Source organism: Xiphophorus hellerii, chromosome 17 (assembly GCF_003331165.1).
Source record: "Xiphophorus hellerii strain 12219 chromosome 17, Xiphophorus_hellerii-4.1, whole genome shotgun sequence".
Lineage (NCBI taxonomy): Eukaryota > Metazoa > Chordata > Actinopteri > Cyprinodontiformes > Poeciliidae > Xiphophorus > Xiphophorus hellerii.
In genome coordinates, this window is record NC_045688.1 from 5,608,341 (window position 1) to 5,630,875 (window position 22,535).

Genomic DNA, 22,535 nt, shown 5'->3' on the forward strand with positions numbered 1-22,535 from the left:
TTATTCTTCATATAACCAGGAAGAATTGATTATATGAAGAATAACCAATTATTCTTGATTATTCTAGAATAATTGTGCCTACAGCACAATTTGCAATCAGGTTGCAAATTGTGCTGTAGGCACAGAGCAGGTAGAGGGAGGTTGATTTGTAACTACATCCCAATTGGCCCCTTTAACACCGACCCATATTACTCCCCCACTGAGGAAATTTCTCCACTTTAATATTCATAAAATGTTCCCTTTAGTTCTGTCTAAATATTTAACTTTAAAATTAAGATGCTGGAAACAAAGCATGAATCTTGCCATCAACATGCTGTTTACTCGCCCATTTCCCCTCCTTTTCTAGGAAACACAGAGATAGATGAAAGAAGCGGACTCAATGCAGTTGAGGTAAGTGCGTTGAGATGGGTCAAAGTTTCCAACGGCAGGTAAGTCAGTGGATTCAGCATTAGGGCAGGATGAGATAGGAGGAAGCACCAGGACCAATCACGTATTCAGGACTAGAGGCGTCAAGCAGGTGCGACTGAGGAGTGAGTGAGTGAGTGAGTGTCACTGGGTAAATTGCAGCGGGCATGTGAGGTCACTCAACATTATTTGATAAAAAAAAACTTCATCTGAGATGGTGATGTGGAAGGGTTATAAAAGTCATAGCAAATATGCGTTCTCTTTGTCCAAAAGTTTTAATTAGATTTACGTACTCTGAAGTGTAGGGCATTCACCACGAAACCCTAATTAACATGAGAATATACAGACGGATAAATTTAACTATTACTTGACCTAGAGTCAGCCCCCCACCTACCCTTTTGCCAGGAACGTCTCAGGCGAAACATTTTGTGCAAGGGAAAGAGCAAACCAACTACTGTACCATAAGTGCATGTCCTCAAGGGACCAGGTGACCTTTTTGAATCCTTTACGTGGCTGTGGAGTGGAAGGTGGGAGTACGAAAGCCCGATACAAGGGCCATCTTGACATTCTGCTGTTTTTTTTCCCCCCGCGCAGCCCTTTGATGATCTTTCAGGCCGTCGATCTTTTTAGTTCCTGCTCTTTACAAAAGTGTGATTTCATTTTTTCACATTTGGCCGCATTGCTGCTGTTAGCTTCTATTATATTCTATTCTAAAGTCTCTCAATGAGATTTTATGTTAGGCAAACACAAAGTTGCACATATTAAGAGCAAGGAAAAACATACAAGGTTTTCCATTTTTTAAATAAAAGTCCATGGTTTCCATTTGTATTCAGCTCCCCAGAGTTAATTATTATTTTTTTAAATTTACAAAATGTTTGAGTTTTCTGAAACAACTTTTGACACATGGAGACATTTTTGCTCATTTTTCTTTGCAAAATGGCTGAATGAAAAGCATCTTTGAAAATCAATTTCTCCTATTTTTGTCATCAGGTCTTACTCCAGATTTTCAGTTGTCTTTAGGACTGGATTTTACTGGGTCATTATGACACATGTATATGCTTTAATATAATCCGTTGCTTTACAGCTGCAGCTGTATGTTTTGAGTTACTGACCATCTGAAGGGAACCTTCTTCTGCAGGTTTTAATAGGTTTTCTTTTAGGTTTTTCTTGTATTCAGCTCTTTCCGTGAAGTGTTCATTTTTCAACTTAAAATTTTATGGACGTAGGCCAAAAAGCTCAGTTATAAACTCAACCAATGACAGCTCTTTCCTCCACATATTCACGTCTCCCCCACATCTAGAGGGGCACACTGAATTTAACTTCATGTTTATGTCTTGGTCAGTTTCCAGTTGAAAAGCCAATTGTACGGTGTTCCATTTAGGGGTATCAGATTGAAGGAAGTGACTACAAATGTGACATATTTCTGAAAAAACATTGAAAACCATGTATTCTTTTCTTTGTGCTTTAGAGCTATGCCTTAAATTGCATTGTTCAGCTTATTAAATCCTCCAAAAATGAACTAAAGTTCATTGTTTTGGAACATGACATGCTCAGCTAGACATATTTGTTTCCATCTCAGTAGGTGTTTTATTAACCTAGGAACTATAATCAATTTAAATCTAAAAGTGCAATGCCTCTATGCTGTTCAATAATAGCAGTAGAGGAATTTTAGATACATTTATGTACTGAGTTGACTCCAGTGCGTTTTGTTGTCCTATATTTCACCTCAGGTCAGCCTTCTTGGTCTGAGCTACCTTCTTACTAATCTGCCATACACCCAACAGTAAATGTCAGGGGCTGGTGGGGAGCGACTGGCTGTCGAGGCACATTCATCTTAGAAACTAGGACAGTTTGTTCCAAAAATAAAAAAATTTAAAACTTCCTTATACAGTCATGGCTAGCATCTCGTGGCAAGCTTTTCATTTCAGTGGACTTGATTAGATTTTAGAGAGAAATGTAATACTATAAATTAATGTTTCCTGTAGACATCTGTGCTTGTGGGCCTGCTCACCTCCTGTCCTCTTCTTCCACTTCTCCTTCTTCTTCTTCTTCTTCTTCGTATGACTTCCGTCTATGTTCTGGTTGCCTCGACCCTGAAGTGCCCCCTCCCCCTGCACCCAGTGTCCACCGTCACCATAGTGCCACACAGTGGTTTGGAAGGGAGACACAGGAGGCCCCCCAGTGTCCTCCTTTGGAACCACGGGGCACCTCCCGTAGTACCGTTCTTTCCTTCACTGCTCTCCTTCCCCCCAGTCACACACTGGTCTTCCCAGCATCCGATCTCCTGTTCCCAACACCTGTGGGGGTGGAGTGAGGAGAGTCACAGTGCTTTTACACCTTCACTAATCCCCAACACCTAAGTTCCTACGCATGCCCTGTGTGATTGTGTGTGTGTGAATGTGCTGCCACCCCCACAAAAAAAACAAACAAAAAAAACACAACAACGCTTGACGGATGGTAGAGGAGGAACCAGTTTTATAACATTTGATGCTGTTCTCTTGGCTGTTTTCTAAACTAGGTGTCAATTCACAACAGGCTTCAGACGTACCAGCTCAGCAGCAGTGCGGCTCAGAGCCCCGAGAGCGCGACCCTTCTTAACAGACGTGGGGAGCTGCTTTTCCAGCAGGGGTTAACACAGGGGCCGGTGCCTCCACCTCAGCACCCGCGGCTGCATTCCGCGGCGAGCACCCCCGCCCACCACATCCCCATTCAGCTGCAGCACCAACCCGCCGTGAGCGTGGCCGACCTGCGACCCGAAGCGCTCATCCAGTGCCAGCAGATCGTCAAAGTCATCATGCTTGACAGCAGCGGCCACGGACGCGTGGAGGCCTTCCTCAGCCAGACGCCCACCCACCACCACCACCACCACTACCAGTACCACCAACTGAGCCAGTCTGCAATGTCCAGCCCCATCCGCTCGCCAGACGGCTCATACGGAAATGACGGGCACCAGCCCCCGCTGCCTCCCCCGCCTCCACCTTACAACCATCCACACCAGTACATACCCCCGGACCCCCGCCTCAGTCTACACCGGACCCCTAGCGGCTCTCGGAGTATGTTGTAAATAAATTGACACATAATTTCACAAAACCTTAGACCGATTTAAGATCCATCTGTACATAATGTACAGGTACTGTATACATACAGATGAAAGAGCTATAATGGGAAAATAAAACTCCAATTATATGCATATATTTAAAGAAAATATTAAAATAATAAAGGTTTTAAATCAGACTAGGATAAATAAAGTCCACATATATATATATGTATATATATACATATATATACATATATATAAATGTGTATATATATACATATATAAAGTTTTACTCGATTGCTCATGTATTTTGAAATATTATGTAGTTTTAAAAAATTTCTATAACTTTTATGTCAGTTTTAACTCTCGCAAGGGGAAAATAGAAACTATAGTTACTGAATTTAGTTCGGGGATGGATTCTTTCTTCACTTCTTACCACAAATGAATCCCTGAAACTTTTTTGTGATAATTTCCAGGAATGGATGCTCAACACTCCGAGGACCTCCTGCTTCTTTTTGTGTTTTCTTCCTTTTGTCCCAGACCCCACGCCTACTTACTGTGCTGTATGTACACACGCGTGTATAACTGACGCTTAATGGAAAACATGTGCCAAAAATACATATGCCTCCACTAAACAATGACTTCTTTGCACTTGACTGAATGCTAGGGCTTAAAGAGATAAATACAAAAAAAGCAGAAAAAATACTTTAAGATAGTAGTGCTTTTGGTCCTCTTCTAGCCATTTGCGCTTTTGCTGACTTATTTATGTGATGGAGGGCCTTCTCTTCCTCTCAACTCCGCTAGATTAAAAAGCAAAATGTTTTTCTGTGAAAAGCTGTGTTTTTTTTTATACACCCTTCCGTTGTATTGTGTCTGTATCACCTAAGAACACTCAGTGGTTGTTTAACATAGACCAGTGGTTCTCAAACGTTTTATAACAAGTACCACCATAATAAAGCTTTCCACATTGACACACATAAAAACAACAATACTTCAGGACTTGGGAGTTTTTGAGTTTGATTATGTAATTTGGAAAACTGTTCATTTACACTGCAGGTTAAGTTGCAGAATTTAATTGTGCCCCATATTTATTTTAATTTCTCACTCGAGCTGAAAAAAGTCACAAGTAGGTCAGGTGAAGTTCAAATTTCTGCTGGAAAAGATGTTAATTTCTGACCAACTGAACCTCAAAGTAGTAGTAGTAATAGACATTTTGATTATTTTTTATGATTTTAATTTCGTTAAATCTTTTATTCTGTACTATTTGGGGACAATCAAACAAATTATAGAATTATCTTGAAAAACAACCTAAGTAATCCAATTGTCAATAAATCAGCACAAATGTACAAATTTGTAAATTTGTGACGAAGTAGAATGACATACCATATGGAAAAACTGCCACTGATTCGGATTATGAACCCAATGGTACTTGTTTTTGAATTCAGAAGTTCTGAAATATGAATGTAACCAATACCATTTGGAAACGAGAAAGTTGAAAAGGTCTTATGTGATGATTCCTGTGCAATACCTTGGTAATGGCAAAACCTTTTCATAGGCCATCAGTTATGATATCAGTTTATATGAACCTTAACTGATAAGAGGCAGCATTGCTTTCTAAATGCTGACAGATTTAAACTTTTTCTTGGGTTTCTATGCTTTTCTGTTCGTTTCCAGCATGCCTTCAACTCTTATCTCCTTTGTCATTCCACTTTATTAATGTAAACTTGTCTAATGCGCTAATTTGATTAGATTTCTTTGTAAGTGCGGATTACATCATCGACAGCCCTGTTATTAACATTTACTAACACTGCAAGTGACCAGTAGCTTGGTCTCTCACAATATTGGTTAACAATCTGACTGGTTTTTGAACATGGAGCTGGAACACAGTAAACTTGAACACTAGTAAGTAGCTACCAGTAATAGGTACTCTTTTAGTCTGTACTTGGAATTAACAAAAATCTTTCCACCGCACCTCAATTTTGAGACGTTTCTGGAAAAAACTCTACTCAACTTGCTTATGTTGGTTACTGTTGGATTTTTAATGGCCTACATCACAGCACTTTGCAAATTTCCTTGAATATCACTAAATCAATCAATCAAATTTTATTTGTATAGCACATTTCAGCAGCAAGGCATTTCAAAGTGCTTTACATAATTGCAAACACAGAAACACAAAGCAACATAGAATCAATAATCAAAACAAAGCATTAAGTCAAGTTCCATCAATAAATTTGTAATTGATTACATTTCAAATACAATCCTAAACAGGTGGGTTTTTAGTTGAGATTTAAAAGAAGTCAGTGTTTCAGCTGTTTTACAGTTTTCTGGAAGTTTGTTCCAAATTAGTGGTGCATAGAAGCTGAAAGCTGCTTCTCCTCGTTTGGTTCTGGTTCTGGGGATGCAGAGCAGACCAGAACCGGAAGACCTGAGAGGTCTGGAAGGTTGATACAACAACAGCAGATCTTTAATGTATTGTGGTGCTAAGCCGTTCAGTGATTTATAAACTAACAACAGTATTTTAAAGTCTATTCTTTGAGCTACAGGGAGCCAGTGTAGGGACTTTAAAACTGGTGTTATGTGCTCTATCTTCCTGGTTTTAGTGAGAACGCCAGCAGCAGCATTCTGGATCAGCTGCAGCTGTTTGATTGATTTGTTGGACAGACCTGTGAAGACGCTGTTGCAATAATCAATACGACTGAAGATGAACGCATGGATGAGTTTCTCTAGATCTGGCTGAGACATTAGTCCTTTAATCCTGGAAATGTTCTTCAGGTGATAGAAGGCCGACTTTGTAACTGTCTTTATGTGGCTCTGGAGGTTCAGGTCAGAGTCCATCACTACTCCCAGGTTTCGGGCCTGATCGCTGGTTTTCAGTTGTAATAACTGAAGCTGTGCATTGACTCTAGATCGTTCCTCTTTAGGTCCAAAAATAATAACTAAAGGCACCGGTGGTACTTGTATCACAGTTTGAGAACCATGGTCATAAATCATCAACATTTAAGATTAATAGGAATGAAAGACAACCATGAAAATGGGCTACTGGTGAACCAAATTCAATTAATCCAAGGTGGTTCATCTTCTTGAAGGCCATTTGTCAGAGTGTGAAGGAATCTGCTGGAGTAGGTTCATACTTTAAAGGGGTATTATGTAAATCTCTTCACGTGTAACATACTATATGTACAACACACTGTGATCCGCTGCAGTTTTGTCAAATGTACCCTTTTCAGGAAATCCTAAATGAAATCACGCAAAGATGCTTCAGATACAAATGTTAAAATCTGTGTTTACATTTATTTGTCTTTGTGCTACCACCATCCATGTTCCCTTTGGTGGATTACCGCTTGCTCATCTGCGAAACTCTCTGCGCTGTACATTCCCACATCCCCAAGGTTCCATCTCGGATTCTCGTGACTGTTTTCTCTCCCGTCATGACCTTTCAGACTTGACATTTTCCAGGACAAAGGGAGGGGGGAGGCAAGAACTACATGTAGCTTCTATTGCAAATGATGGCATTAACCCTCCTCTTTGTGCTGTTGTCTTTACTGCTTATATTAAGAATGGGACAAAAAGAATGCACTATCTGATCTCTTTCTGTTTCACCTCAGCTTAGATTGTAAATACCACATGTGAGTGGAGTTGGGGAGGACATGCAAGCTACCTTCAGCCTCTTTCAAATTGCCATTGCCGTCATGCGTCCTTCTTGCTGAAGTAGGTCAGCAGCTGCCCGAGCCCATGCGCGTCTGTCTCTTAAAATATAAGCCCCCACCAGGTACCGTGGAATGGATGTTCAGTTAACAATGCTCCCATCTGACCTCCATCTGTCTGATTTGTTGATTTATAATCACACACCCTGTGCGGGAAGGTCTCTATCTCATCATCTTTCTGTCCCACCCCCGCCCCACGACTTTCACCTTGTGAAAAGACAAAAATAGAAAAAAAAGTAGGCTTATGTTCCAGTAGGCAGAGTTGATGAGTGTTCATTCTAAACAAATCCATCCGCCCCGTTGTTTCCATCCCACTGATTGCTTTTATTGTTGTTTCATAATGCAATGAGAGGAATTAGCACTTTCAAAATGAATGAACAGCTCCGATGATTAGTTTAATATTTTTACTGGCTTGGAACACACTTTCAACAGTTATGTAATGAATTTTAGCAGATTACATTGAGTTCTAATGTTTTGGATTATACACTGGTTTATGATGATTGTACTCATTTGTTTGTTTGAGACAACTTTTAGATATAATAGGATGGATTTTCTTGTTTTTTTGATAGTTTATTTTTTTTTTGTACTGCATGGCATTGGTTTGACAATGTATTGACTGAACCCTGATTCCAAAAAGGCTTGAACTTAACAGGCATGAGTGACATGTTTAAGAAAAGTAATGTTTTTGGTTTTTAATAGGTAACACCCTCAAAAGACTCAAAACAAACAGTAAGTTTCAGTGCCTCGTGACAGAGCAGTCGCCTGTTCCATGTTCCCCTTTTGTTTTTAACCAACCCGTTGTTGTTCCTCAGTTTGAATATTGTGTGTTTCAGGAATTTCGGAGCACAGATTTGACGGCGGGGCAATAAACATGAACACGAGACACACTAAGTGGTTGGATTCGAGTGCAAATTTCAATGTAGCATTTTGAAAGTGTAGCAAATGGAACATGTAAGGAAGAAACTTTCAAAAGGGCTTTGTCATACCAGTGCACACCTTCATCAGCTAATGACGAATGGATCTCGATGGCCTATCGATCACTGTGTTTGCTCAATACCATGTAGAAAAGTGTAGAAATGGAGGACATGTTTGAGGCTACACAGGTGAAACCATCTTTTCCCTCAGTTGAATCATTCCTCTACCTGTATTTACAGTATATCAACTTGAAATTAAAGATTATTTAAGTGAATTCACCAACATGGTTTTGGCTCAATTATTGGATTTAATAGCAATGAGTACAATGGCAAGTTATGCAGACGCTAAATCTTGTACTTAAATAGATTTGTAATGGTCAACATGACTGATTTCAGACACTGAGCTATCCTGTGAAGATGGTGATGCAAAGGCTCTGGCTTTTGGTTCATCTATCTATGACTCATGGCCTCCCAGAGCCAGGTCTTTTTTAAGGTCCAGAATCACAGTAGTGCGCCTCGAGTGGCTGTTTATAAAGACCAAGTTGGAAAAGCAAAGCACATTGGGCAGCTTTCACTTAACACTAACTGTTGCTAAGCAGGCAACAACATTACGAGTATGAATTATCAACATTATCCCCAGATAGCATACTGTATGTGTTTAAGGAGTGGATAGCAGTCAGACTGATCTTTAAATAACAGTATTAGTCACTATGAAAGACGATGACATCAGCTTTTGTCCTGAAAGCTGGCGGCTCAAAACGAACATCTAAAGAGTGACGTTTTGATGAACTGTGGTTTCTGTTCAACTAAGTTTACACTTTATAGAACCCTTTATGAATTCTGAGGATAAACATTCAACAACATATTCTGAATTGACTACAACCATCAGGATGTAGCTTGTTTATCCTCAGTGGTAAAACAATGCTGAAGAAAGCATTTATGTGGTGTTTCTTTTTATTAGTTTTTAGTGACATGAAAAGCTGAAGTACAGTCTATCCATATATACAAAAATCTCATCGTTTCAAAGTATGCATCTCCAGATCTGTACATTTTATATATATATAAAGTTCAGTGGTTCCTTTTGGTGTTTACCCAATTTTTGCTTAAATTGAGCTTTTATCCATTCATACTAGAAAGGTTGGTTTGTGTTTTCTTATTGTATTGATAAGTTTTGTGTTTGGTTTATATAGTTTCTCATGTTATTTGTGTGTTTAATGTTTTCTGTAATTGATCCAGTTTGTTTTCCGCTTCTTCTGCTTAGACAATTGGCCTCACCTGGTTCCAATCCCAGTGATCCCACCTCCTAGCGATTTCATTTTTCTCTTGTCTGTGTGTTGTTTTCGTAAGTTCTAGTCAGATCCTCCTTGTTATGCTTTTTGTTTGTTTCTGTACTGGCTTTAACTGCAACCTGTTCATGCACCAGACACCACCACCAAAACTGGCACATAAAACAAGGCTATTCAAATGGGTTTGCCCTGGACCTACTGTTTCTGTTTTATTAGCCTTTTAATAGAAAGGTTTCTGCTACCTGTAGGTGGTTGTAATGCAGCCTTTAAAGGTTGAGATAAATCTGCTCATTAGACTTCTGAGAATGTCAAAAGGCTAGAAAATGTTACTTGTGTTTTAAAAATTGTACTTTGGAGATGCATGTTTTAACACCACATACCGTCTTCTTATAAATACAACTGTGTTTAGTTTTCTAATATTGTGAATACATTGGAAACAACATTTCTTCATATACATAAATTCAAACCTAAACATATTTTAAAAAAAATTAAATTACATTTAAATTAAATTGGAAATACTCCAGTATTCCTGTGGAACTTGTAAGAATTATATAATGAACACATTATAGCAAAAGTCAATTCAGTGCCTTGTAGAACTGTCCATATCCCTTGATTTATTTATTTTTAAATATACACTTTTTTTACAAAAAAATATTTTTATGAAAATCAAAACCGCTTGCTGTGCTTTTGTATCTAGTCCCCCAGGATCAATACTTCACTGAACCACTTTTTGCTAAAATTATGATTAACTCTTTCTTTGCAACTTTATCCCTGGCTGGCGTGTTCCTTTGTCTTTATGGTATCGTTTGTTCATTAGCGTTGTTTAGCAAACCTCTGAGGCCGGTACAAATGCTGACATCAAATCACTCACAGGAATACTTTAATTACCTGACTTATTAAGGCAGTTGGTTTCACAAATTTTTATTTAGAGGTATCACAGTAAAAGGGGCTTAATGCAAATGTATGTCACACTTTCCTATGTTTGATTCATAAAAAAAGTTAAACCTTTAATGATTTTTATTCTACTTTGTAATGATGTGCTACTTCGTGTTTTTGTTTTAATCCCATAAAACCCCAGTATAATACATTATTGTAGCCAATAACAGGGTACATGCAGGTTATGTACACAGTTTCATTCATAAATAAATTCTCAGTTTGTCTTCAGAGTCTTCTAAATGCAAATGTCCACTACATGTCGAAAAAGGTTTCCAGCACAATGTGGGTTGGAGTCGAGCAAGTGAAGTGCTTTTCCTCTAGAGATTTCTGTTGCCCTGTTTTTTTTGTTTGTTTTTTTACATTTCAGCAGAGATCACATTAAGTCCTGGCAGTCAGAACGGTTTAACCTGAGCAGTCCTGGCTACACAGGAGCTTCATCCATGCTTCCTGTGTGTGTGAATTCTTCCAGCCCCGATGACTTCTCATCCTCCTGGGTAGTTGTCATCTTCCGCCAACGCTGTCGGATGTAAAAGAGAGTTTAATCGCCCACTGGTAAGACTACGAAGAGTTCCTTAAAGTTATATCAAATGAGATTAATGTAAATGGATAAATAACAAAGCTTGAATTGCATGTGTCCATTCAGCGAAAGCAGAAACTTTGTGCTAGAAGTCATGCGATGAAAATTCATCTTCTAAAAAATGAATTGGAAACATTTATGCAGGAAGATGTACCTGTTTGATGCTGCCTTTGGTAGTGCAGAACATGTAGATCACGTAACCTGGGATGAGGATCATTGAAGACAAAGCCATAAACCATCCAATCACTTGACCCCACAGCGGATACACATACTTCCCCAACGTCAGGGGCGTCATTTCAAAGGCACTGAAGGTGAAGACCCCCTAGAAAAGACAAAACTATTAGTAGATGTTACTTTGATCATTATAGTCATATCACACTGTTAAATTGTCGTGGGTGAAAATTATATGAGAAACTTAATTTCTAGTTATCTCTTTACTCTTTCTTTGTTTCATACATGTAGTTCAACATTTTGTGTTCAGTCTACTTGACTTGATTTGGTAAAAAATGTCATGTTTGTTCAGCCACATTAAACAAAAGCTCCTCATCTTCAACAAGTTTGTCATATTTCCCATGCGGGCAAAACACTTCTCATAGATCTTTCATCTACAGTGTAATTTAAAAGTGAATGTTTTAAATTACATTGAAGACTTTTTCAAGTCCTGCCACTGGCACAAAATATTTGTGTCATCTGCTAATAAAACAAATATTTTATTTGATACTGTGCAGATTACATACATGTTTAGAACCCAACACTGACCTCAGAGGGATCTCACAGGAAATATCCAACGATAATCTCTTATTTGTTCAAAAAGCTACACTTCTTTTGATCAGTAGAATTAGTTATGTCCTCAAATCAACTAATACTCTAGTTGATTGATCAAAAAAGCAAAGATGGAGGTGGATGCAAAGTCTGGATTGTTTTGAGATGACATACCAATTACCAATGAGAAACGCAACATTTTCGGTAATTATGTAATTCCTCAGTTTGCAATATAATTAGGGAATTGATCTTTTCAAAGAAAAAAGTTTAACTAAAGCAATGACGTGTTTATTGAGCAACAAAAGGTTACGATCAATAATGGTTCCCGTACCAGGCAGATCAGAGGCGTGAAGAAGAGCCAGCAAAGCTTCCACCAGACACACGGCCGATAACCGATCATGTCCTCAATGTTTTTGTAAAATCGTTCAGCTCCTGTCACATGACAAGCAGTGTGCAAAAGAAAACAGGAGCAATGAGAACAGAGTGACCAAAGAGAAGGGATGAAGTCCCGTGATGTCTGCGATAAACAGTTACTTTGATCCGTTCAACTAATGTTAGCTGTAGATTTTCCAGCAGATTTCAAAACGCTTTCATTGTCAACAGCAAAAATGTGAACAGAATGTATCCTCACCATAAAACCAGGATATGGAAATGGTTTCAAAGAAGACAAGGAAGAGAAGACACATCCCACTGGCAGAGTAGTAATCAAACATCTTGAACACATACAGACCGCCCTGAGACATTAAAGCAAAACAGACATAAGGAAAAGACTGAAAATGATCAAATCTTATTTTTTTTCACAATAATGCAAAAAGTAACCAGACCAGACTAGAAAAGTTTAAACGAGATTGTGCAGACACTACGTCAGCAATGGAATATTAATTTGTTTAAAACGTTCTATGCATCGTTGCCAGTGTTTTTGAACAAATGAATGTTGTGTAAATGCTGTGCTTTTAAAATATTGCTTAGTGAAATAGCTCGAATACCCAGACAAGCACCTGAGTGATATTGGAGAAGCCAATGACGAAGGAGATGAAACAAACGATGAGGATGAAGAGCTTCTTCCTCTTCCTCAACACCAAGGGATACTCATCCATGAGGGCTGTGATGAATCCTTCAACTGTGCAAAACTAGCCAACAAAGTGTGAATAGAAATGACTCAGAAGGCATGCTACACACACAAGGAACTTGGCCAGCGCCTTTCAAGACTTAATTGTCACATTTTACGTTTTTCATAGTTTTCATGTTGCTTCTCCTTGGAGAGAAACGTTTTTTTTGTTGTAATTTATAAAGCGGCTGATGAATTTATGTTAATGCTTTTTAAACCTTTGTTTTATGTGGTGTTGAAACATCTACTCACTAGTCGCTTTGCAAAGAGCTATTAACATTTTACAAATGAAGCCAAAGATGCTTTATGTTACTGCTTTGGCTCCTGGATAACTATAAATTCCCCTCTGACATGGCGCTTTTATATCATCAGTATTTTTGCGATTTATAATGAATTCAAATTAAATCATTACCATGACATTTAGTTTAGACGTGATTCTTCTTTTGTTTAAAATGCCATCAGTTTTTCGCCACGTTGGGTCACACATAAGTAAATGCAAAAACTGCAAATTGACCCCCAAAAACATTAGAAGAAAAAAAACTTGTATTTTTCTACCTGGCTGTCCAAGCCGAGCATCATGAGCATGGAGAAGAAGAGGATGGCCCAGAGGGAAGACATGGGAAGCTGGGTGACAGCCTGAGGATAGGCAAGAAATGCCAAACCCGGACCTGTGATGTAATTCAGATCACACTTTTATTCTTTTTTTTTCCCTCGCCAAAACAATTTTTACATCTGGTCATAAATTTGCATTAATAAAACTTGAGCAATTTCGTACCCGACGCTGCCAGTTCCTGCACTGGTTTCTTTGTGATGTAGGACATGAATCCTACAATAGAGAAGATAACAAACCCAGCAAACATGCTTGTACACGAGTTAATGCAGCATACTATGATAGAGTCCCTGAGGAGATAGGATGGGGGGAAAAAAAAGAAAGAAACCATGAAACTGAAAGAAAATAGAGAGAAAAACAAGATATCAGTTATTAAAGATGTTTAAAACTTAGATCTCCTGTCCCTACTTGTAGACGTCGTTGTTGTAAGTGTTGTAGCTTCCGAGCGCGATGAGCGAGCCCAGGCCCAATCCGTAGGAGAAGAAGATCTGAGTCGCTGCGTCCAGCCACACCTCAGATCGAATTAGCTTATTGAAGTCAGGAGTGATGTAAAACAGGATGCCGTCGATGGCTCCAGGAAGCGTGACGCCGCGGAAGAACAGGATGAACAGCATGAAGTAGGGGTAGGTGGCGGAAAAATAAACCACCTGCGAGAGAAATAGTTTGTAGACGTGGAAAAGTTCTTCTTACTTTGAGGGCTCTACATGTGCACAACCGCAAGTCCTGTTTCTTGAATATGTGAATAATGGAATAACACAGAAGGACACATTTTCTAAAATATTTCCAGTTTTTCTTGGCCGCAGGACTTGTGAAACGTGACTTGCAGTTCTGTTGCATAATCATTACGTCTAATTGGTAATGTCCATCAACACCAGGACCTGGAGGGAATCCATTTTTCTCACTTCTCTCAGGCTCCTCACATTAAAATCCAATTATCCCTGGCAGTGAATGTGTAAATGTGTTTCTCCTCACATACTTTGCTTCAACTTGCAGTAATTTTAATTTCCAGGCAGTAGGCTGGGATGTTTTTTCTCCCTTTTTTTTTTCTTTTTATATCCAAATCATTAAGCTATATGAGCTAAAGACTCCCTCAAGCAATTATTTCTGTTCCAGTGTAAAGTCAAAGGACTTGTTGGGGGTTATGAGTCTTGTCGACTCAAGGAAATTCAACAGTAATGTAATCCTTCAGGTTCAATACTGTTATATAAAGAGTCAGAATAGATAAATAAATAATTCATGAAAATCTTATCTTGATAGTGTCTATCTCTAAATAAAATAACTTTTAAGGTAAACTTTTGTTCCTACATCAAATACAAATGTCTATCTGGGCATGTAGGGTCACCATGGAAACCAGAGACAACACATTTTGGGACCCATATTGTTTTGTTTGCCCTCATTTATCCCATATGGGGCCCATGTAGGCATGCTGGCTGGGATAACATTTCTGTAGTAAAAAATGTTTATATATTCATCAAAATATCACAAATACAACACTTAGTGCCATGAAATGTATATAATATGGTGTTTCTGATTTTTTTATTGGGCCTACGAAAAACTTTTCAATACAAGACAAGGTAACTTATAAAAATAAGCACTTTTGGAGGTTTATGTATATATATGTTAGGCCGTAATCAGACCTGGGTTGCTTAATAAAATTCAACCAAAGAATGTTAATTACAAGGAATTCATAATTTAACTTGGGGGCAGATATTTTTATTATTATTATTATTGTGGATTTGGCTAGCTTTTTCACTTATTAAATTATATGTTAATTCAAAAAATGCATTATTTATTGACTCAAGATATCTTTGTCTATACTGAATGACTATGTGTGATGAAAAAGCTAAATTTAAACATGTTTTTAGGGAAAAAGAGGTATTTTCACAAAGGTGACCAACTCAAGCTGTCGTGGTTTCATGAGGCAATCTCACCTTTCCCGTCCACTCTACCCCTTTCCAGATGGAGAAGTAGACCAGAACCCAGGCCAGCGCCAGGGTGCCCACTAAAGGCCAGCGCAGCTCTCCCGGCGTCTCCAGACCGTCGGTCATCTGGTGCATGTTACGTCTGCAGATACACAGTTACAGGCTGGGTATAGTCATTTTAGCTGTTTCTATCTGTCGGGTGGCACATTGGACGGGTCTAAATCTGCTAACGTACTCCCAGAACTCTGTGACGGCGCTGGTCAGGTTGGTGGTGTCTGTCAGGCTGTAATTGGAGAAGCAGCTTTCGGTGTTCCAGGGGTTATCACAGCTCTGCCAAGGCAGCTCCTGAACAAAAAAGCCCAGTCAGACTCCTGTGGGACTTAACATAGTGGGATGTTGGGTTGAACAAAGAGGACATTTTTCCAAAGACAAAGAAAAATCAGTGACTCCTAAAACAGCGTCCTGCTTTATTAAGCATGTTAAAAAATGATGTGTTCTTGACTCCTTCCAGTCTTTATTAACATACATATAGTTAAAACTTATAAATAACTTCTGTCTGCCGAGATTGGTGATGAACAAACCTACCGAGCTGAAGGAGTTAAATAAATAGTAAAGAGCCCAGGCAATTATGATTATGTAGTAGATGTTTAGCCAGAACGACAGGACAACAGCAGCCAAACCAACACCTAGGAGAAGAAGAAGAACATGAAGAGAACTTCAGCATCGAGAAAGATGAATTGAAAATCAATTCAAGTTGATTTTTCCTCAACCCTGAAACACAACCGTAACCCGTGAAAAAACGAAAAAAATTACGTAAGACACAATAAGTCAAAGCTACTCTATGAAAAAAAACATAGTACAAAAATACAGTATGAAAAAAAAGGTTTCTTGTTTTTTTTTACCTGCCTAAATATTTTAGATCAAACAAAATTAAACAGCTTGTTTAAGGTCTTATCACAATATCTTACAAATTCATAGTCCATACTTTGACTAGGTCAATCCCAAAACCATTTTCAGAGTTTGATTTGCTGGTCAAGTCATCCAGGTCCTGAAGAAGAACAACCTCATACTGCCACAATTTTTGACTGTGAGTAGAATGTCTTCATTCTGAAACAGGTTCCAGAAATATTAAGCATTGTCTCATCGGTGTGCAGAATTTTTCCCAAAACTTCTGAGCGTAATCAGAATGTTTTTTGGGGGAAATATGAGCCAGGCCTTCATGTGCTTTCTAATAAGAAGCTGTTTTGCCTTGATTTGATGTTGGACCAAAACGCAGACGAAGTATTTAATGAGAGCAAAAAGCTTTTATATTAAACATAAACTGGAACAACAAATACAACAGTACATTTCATAGAAGGAGTCAGCAACAGACAATGAAACCAGATCTATAAATGCACAGAGGAAGGAGAGGACAGCAACAAGGGAACCATTGGGCTAATGGGAGGAAAATAGAAACACCTGAGGAAGAGTTCAGGCGGAGGAGAATCAGGGGATGGACAGCAGCTGTGAAGGGGAGCAAACTGGCAGGCTGAGGTAACTAGGAAGATAGACTTATTTGATTTTGTTGTTTTTTTTTAAAGCTTATTCATATATCTATGTAAAATGTGAGAATTACCTTTCATCATGGGAATGAGCTTCCACACCCCTAACCCCCCCACGGAGGTGAACTGTCCCAGAGCTGTTTCCAGGAAGAACAGAGGTATCCCAGCAAACACCAGGGTCATAAAGTACGGGATCAGGAAGGCTCCTGAAGAAGAAAAGAAAACAAAACAGATAAGAGTATGTGGAGTGCTGGTTAAATTAACCTCAATTTCCCTTCATTTTAAGCCAAGAAGAAATGAAAACTTGCCATGGTAATCCTTGAGGTTAACACTGTTTTTCTGAAGTTCGTTAAACCAAGCCCGTAGATCTCTCTATTTCTTCTTATTTTATTTCCACACAAGAGGATAGGTTAAATTCAATTTCTGGATAATTCAAATTTAGCAGATTGGTCTTTGTCTTGCCGCTGGGAAGGTTTTAATGGTAAGGGAAGAAGGAAATGCCTTCCAATCAAATTATCTTTTGAATCAAATATCAGCTGAAAGGAGTAGCTTTGGCCTAAAGGGGCAATTCTGTGTTTTGCTATGATTGTTTGGGATGAAATATTCCAGCATTATAAATTCAGATATTTAAACCTTGAGCCTCTGCATCAAAGAATATTATTACTATAATGCCTTTTTGTACAAAAGTGGTTCTGCTAGTGTCATTGTTCCAGTTTGTTCTTACCTCCACCATTTTTGCCACACAAATAAGGAAATCGCCACACATTTCCTAAGCCAATGGCATATCCTACACATGACAGCAGGAAGTCAAATTTCCCCTTCCAGCTTCCCCTGTCAGGAGGAACTTCCTTTTCCTTCTTTTGATCTGCAGGGGGCGCTGTGGAGACCAGGTCCTCAGAAGGGACGGCTTGTTTGACCTCTGACGGGGAGTTTAAGTCCACTGTAGTCTGCCCGGTCTTCCCCATCGTGGGACCGCTCCGGTCCAGATAGGTCAGAGAGCTTGTTGTCCTCACGACCAGGGATAGAGCCGAGTATTGATGTTGGACGGATTTTGTTACACTAGGCCTGGATCTGGACTGACTTGAGATGTGCTGCAAGTAAAGTTTTATTAAGACGTTACTTACACCTTTTCTGTACAACTTTAGAAATATCAACAATAATGTAAAAATAAGACTGACATTAAACTTTCAAATCATTTTTTGTTTTTTGACAAACGGTGTTTTGCAAAATGGGCATTCACATTTTGTAAGGTAATTATAACAAACCACTCTGTAATTCATTGGAATTTTATGTGATAAATCAACACAAAGTACTGCAAACTTATAAGGTGGGAGGATAATGATATGTGGATTTCAGTTTTTATTTTTTATGTTTTCTACATGCAGGTACAAGTCCATCTATCTAGAGACTGAAATTTTACCGTTACCTGTTGAAAAAATGACTCAAGCTTTGTGAGATTGGACAGAAAGCCTTTTGTGAACTTGATTTTTTTTAAAGCCTGCCACACCAAACTTTTTAATTGAAAGCTCAACAGTAATTTCTGCATTTTTATTTTGGTAGATGATCTAGAAATGACTACAAGAATACCTAAATTGTTGGTCAATATTTTGATCAATCACTGTATGTTTAATTATTTAAAACTCCTTGTGTTTGACAAGTCTTTCTTTTACACCAATTATTAAAATATAAATAAAATATATAGGAGATTTAAACTTTCCAACAGTAATTGTTTTATTTTCTGAGAGTAATCTGTGGACAGCTACTGTATATCACAAGTGGCAAAATTAGTATAAATAATGGAACAATTAATAGTGTTTTAGGATAATATAGATGATTTAATCAAAGCAATTGTTCACCACACATTACCATATATCTTTATCCTTAGTCTTATTACCAATCCCCATGTTTTTTACTGGTTTACTACAACTAATATCAAGAATTGGTCCAAAACCAGAGAAATATAGTAGAAATTAGGGTTTAAAGTTCAAAGAAATCTTGTACTAATAAACTTAATAAAGTCACCTGCACATTTCAGTTAAGTAAAACAATGTGAACAAGACCAAGTCTACGGTTCTGTTTCTGAAGAACAACGCATTCACACTAATTATGTTTGCTGTTATATAATCCCACATGTTGCCCGCAGCAGCCTGACCCTTGTGAGGCCTGCTCATGTTTGCAAATATTGACTGACCTAAAAATTGTTCAGATTGCTTTATGCAATTGAGGTTAATTATGGATCACTTGATGAGCTGTACACCCGCAGTAGGGCGTTCTGCACCGAACTATGACTTATCTGCAGCGTAGAGTTAAAAACATTCTGTTCAAAACAACCTTTTCATTGTTCGACATCAAATCAGATTAAAACATTTATTATTTTTTTACTTCAGTTAGGACCTCTATTAACTGTTTCAATATGACTCATCACAAAATCCGGCAATCGATGGGCCGGGGGGGAGGTAGTCCCTGGAGAGGTCAGTTTTCTATCACAGGACAACACAAGACACACGGGGTAGACAACCATGCAAACAAATACTCATACTTAAGTGCAACTGAAAGAGATTAATTAACCCGATATTCATGCTTTAGAGGTCAGAGGGAGCTGGAGGAGCTGGAACACATGCATGCATAGGGACAATATGCAAGCTTTATGCATAAAGACTCCAGGCTGGGTCCAGAATAATGACAGAGAGATTTGTTTTGGAGATTTTATTTCTCCTTTTTCAGAAGTTTTAATACTCTAAAATAACTAGTCAAGAAGATTCTATGTCAATAATTTAAAATCTCTGGGTTTGAGGTAAAAGGAGGCACCTGAGTGTATTTTAAGGCGCTGCTTCCTTAGGTGAGATCCTGGAAAAATCTTAATATATTAGTCAAGATATACAGTACAGACCAAATGTTTGGACACAACTGTGTGTCCAAACAAACAAACTGTGTCCACTTTCTAATTGAATTCAATGAGAAGGTGTGTCCAAACGTTTGGTCTGTACTGTATATGAAATAAAACTACTGGCCCCAGAAGAAAGTAAAGTAAATCATTTAGAAGATGTTGTCTGAAGTGGATAAAAGATTAACAATTACCAGAGTAAAAAGATTCCTGCACAGACATGAACAGAAAGGGAACTTAGCCAAGAAAAAGCAATTTCTTCAAAAGCAACATAAAAAGCCAGTTTACAAGTTAAAAAAATGGCCACAATTCCAAACCTTAAGTTTGGGGAATTAAAAAGGGAAGCTCGCAAGCCTCAGAACACAATTCTCATAGTACCGGTGTGTCAGCATCATCTTGGTTTGGGTGTTTTGCTGCTGGAAGAACACTTCATAAAAATAGATGGAACTATGAGGACAGAGCATAAATTTAGAAATATTAAAGCAACATCTCAAGACATCTGATGGAAAGTTAAGTTTGGGTGCAAATTGATCTTCCAAACAGGAAATGACCCAAAGTATATTGTCAAATTAGCTTCAACGTAGCTTAGGGACAAAAAACCCCCCAAAAAACCCTCAATGTTTTGGAGTGGCCATCACAAAACCATCATCGAAATGAAAAGGTGTATGTGTGAGCAATGTTTTCTATAAACATGACTTGGTTTCACTGTTCGGAACAATGGAAAATAATTCCAGCAAACAATTGAACGAAGCTTGTGAAAGTATAGCCACGATGTTTGACACAGGTTGCATAGTTTAGAAGACAATCAAACTTTGCAGCTTCAAACTGAAATTCACATTTGAAGCCAAATTTGAGTTTTGTGAGGCCTTCATTGGCAATTTTATTTCTTATTCAAGAACAATTTATACACACGATGTTATCTTCCCTCAGCCGAGAACACTGACAGGCTAAGCATGCAGAAGGCAGCGTACAGAGGTCTATCCTACCTGTTAGCTCCCCAGCTCCTTCGTTAAGTCATCCACTTCTGTTTCCACATCAGCTGCTCCGGTATCACAAATCCAAAGACAAACATGAAAAGATTCACATCAGTCCAAAAGGCCTCGATGATTTACCAACATATCTGGGACCCCCGTGTTGGATTTTGAAACTCTCTAGTGTGTCCAATCATTTGAAGGTGGCAGATCCTGCAGCTGGTATTGAACGCTTGGTAATAAAGTTCGACCTATCCACTTTGATTACAGCTCCAGTGTGACTGGTGAAGCCCTGCAGCCCTGGGGGAGTTGGAGGGTTGGGAAATGCAATACGTCAATTGGTCAACTCTGGTGGGGGGATTCTTGCAGCCATGTGAGTTTGGGCATTGTGGATTAGCGTTTGCTGCAGTCAGCTCTTGCCAGCAGTGTTACCATGGCATCCCTTTGCACAGAAGGATCTGATGAGTGAAAGACCGCGTGGAGTTTGGAAAAATGAAGCTAGTGGTGGGAGCTGGCAGAGGCAGTGGATATGTATGGGCTCAAATGAGGTCATGCCAGTATCAGACTGGTAAATGTGACTCGACTGGCCAGGGACACAGAATGAGCACAACTTTTATCACTATAAAAAAATAATAAAACATTCCCGAGATCAGTTGTTGCTTTGGCATTATCGAAACACGATGCCAAAACCAATTTGGCGTCGTGTTCTGCCAGCAATTTTTCCACATAAATCCAAATATAAAAGCACAGACTAAATAAACGACTATTACATACAAGGTTTGCAAAAGTACACATTGAACTGTTTTACATTTTGTCATGCTACAACCACAAATCTCGTTGTATTTTATTGGGATTGTGTGTGACAGACCAACAGAAAGCAGTGGATATGTGAAGTGGAAGTAGAATGTTTCGGTAACACTTTATTTGAAGGGGCGTGCATATGACACTGTCATAAACATGACATAACATGCCATGAACATGAAAGAGTCTTTATGAATGTTTATGTCATGAAGTGTCATTCAGTGAATAATGACACTTTTAACGCAAATTTGCTCTAAAAGTTGCATTAAAAGTCTGTTAAAAGTGCCAAATTTGCATTAAAGTGTCATTATTTATGAAATAATTCACTAATGTGCTCTAAAAGATAGGCCACAATCCTCATCCACTATCATGTGTACTTCCTGAACCGTTTTAGGGTACATGAGCTTACTCATGCCGTAAAAGGCAAAGGGATTTTGAATAGAACAGTACTTAAAGTCTAATTAACTATAATGGACCACAGGCTAGAATGGCTTTTCTCTCTTTTTAATTATTTTACCTTCAGCTCAACAGTATCCTTAATAAAATTACTTGATGTAGATATGAGACTGTTATTTCTCCAGGCAGGTAACTTCTTGGCTTTATGATCACCAGTTTTAAATATTCTATATTATTATCCTATTAGGGAAAAGCTAATTAAACATCATTACATTCCATTGTTATGCTGGAGAAAGAGGATTGTTGGTCAGGTTTCAAAAGTCAAAGATTAAAATCAAATTAAAGGCGATAATTACACTTATGTGAAAACATTGCTGTCAAAAAAAAAAAGAAGATATTTTTTAAATAATCTCTGGCAAGGTTCATGGCCCATGTGGACCAAAGTGATGATAACTGAGCAGGACTCGAGTTGTCAAAACGGATCTTCATCAACTTGTTTACAGCATCCCACGATCAATGCAGCCTAATTATGCATCCAGAGCGCCAACTGCCTAGAATAATAGGGAGCAATTATGGGGGGCGACAGAGGAGGGATGTTGGACAGAATTTCATGGAAGTTTGAATTAGGTTTGAGCTACGAAGATAACAAAATCTGGGCAGGATTCAGCAAGGTTTATGGAA

At 38.5% G+C, this 22,535-nt stretch overlaps 2 protein-coding genes across 3 annotated transcripts in view; one reads left to right on the plus strand and one right to left on the minus strand.

Annotated features, from left to right (window-relative positions):
• iqsec3a (IQ motif and Sec7 domain ArfGEF 3a) overlaps positions 1-5,524 on the plus strand; it is a 95,096-nt gene extending 89,572 nt beyond the window's left edge. The window contains exons 13-14 of one of the 2 annotated variants that reach the window (XM_032589166.1): positions 347-390; positions 2,924-5,524. In XM_032589166.1, coding sequence (XP_032445057.1) covers positions 347-390; positions 2,924-3,469 — 590 coding nt within the window. In that variant the 3' untranslated portion in view covers positions 3,470-5,524. The remainder of the gene's footprint in view (positions 1-346; positions 391-2,923) is intronic. The other variant, XM_032589167.1, reaches the window with a different exon arrangement.
• A 2,131-nt stretch (positions 5,525-7,655) lies between these two features.
• slc6a1l (solute carrier family 6 member 1, like) lies at positions 7,656-21,646 on the minus strand. Its single transcript, XM_032589169.1, has 14 exons — positions 20,673-21,646; positions 17,527-17,893; positions 16,877-17,008; positions 15,847-15,947; positions 15,497-15,606; positions 15,271-15,403; positions 13,748-13,986; positions 13,505-13,629; positions 13,285-13,397; positions 12,620-12,751; positions 12,253-12,355; positions 11,953-12,053; positions 11,014-11,181; positions 7,656-10,799 (listed from the first exon to the last, which is right to left on the minus strand). The coding sequence occupies exons 2-14, from the start codon at positions 17,765-17,767 to the stop codon at positions 10,704-10,706; spliced, it is 1,794 nt and encodes a 597-aa protein (XP_032445060.1). The 5' UTR covers positions 17,768-17,893; positions 20,673-21,646; the 3' UTR covers positions 7,656-10,703.
• Positions 21,647-22,535: the final 889 nt, after the last annotated feature.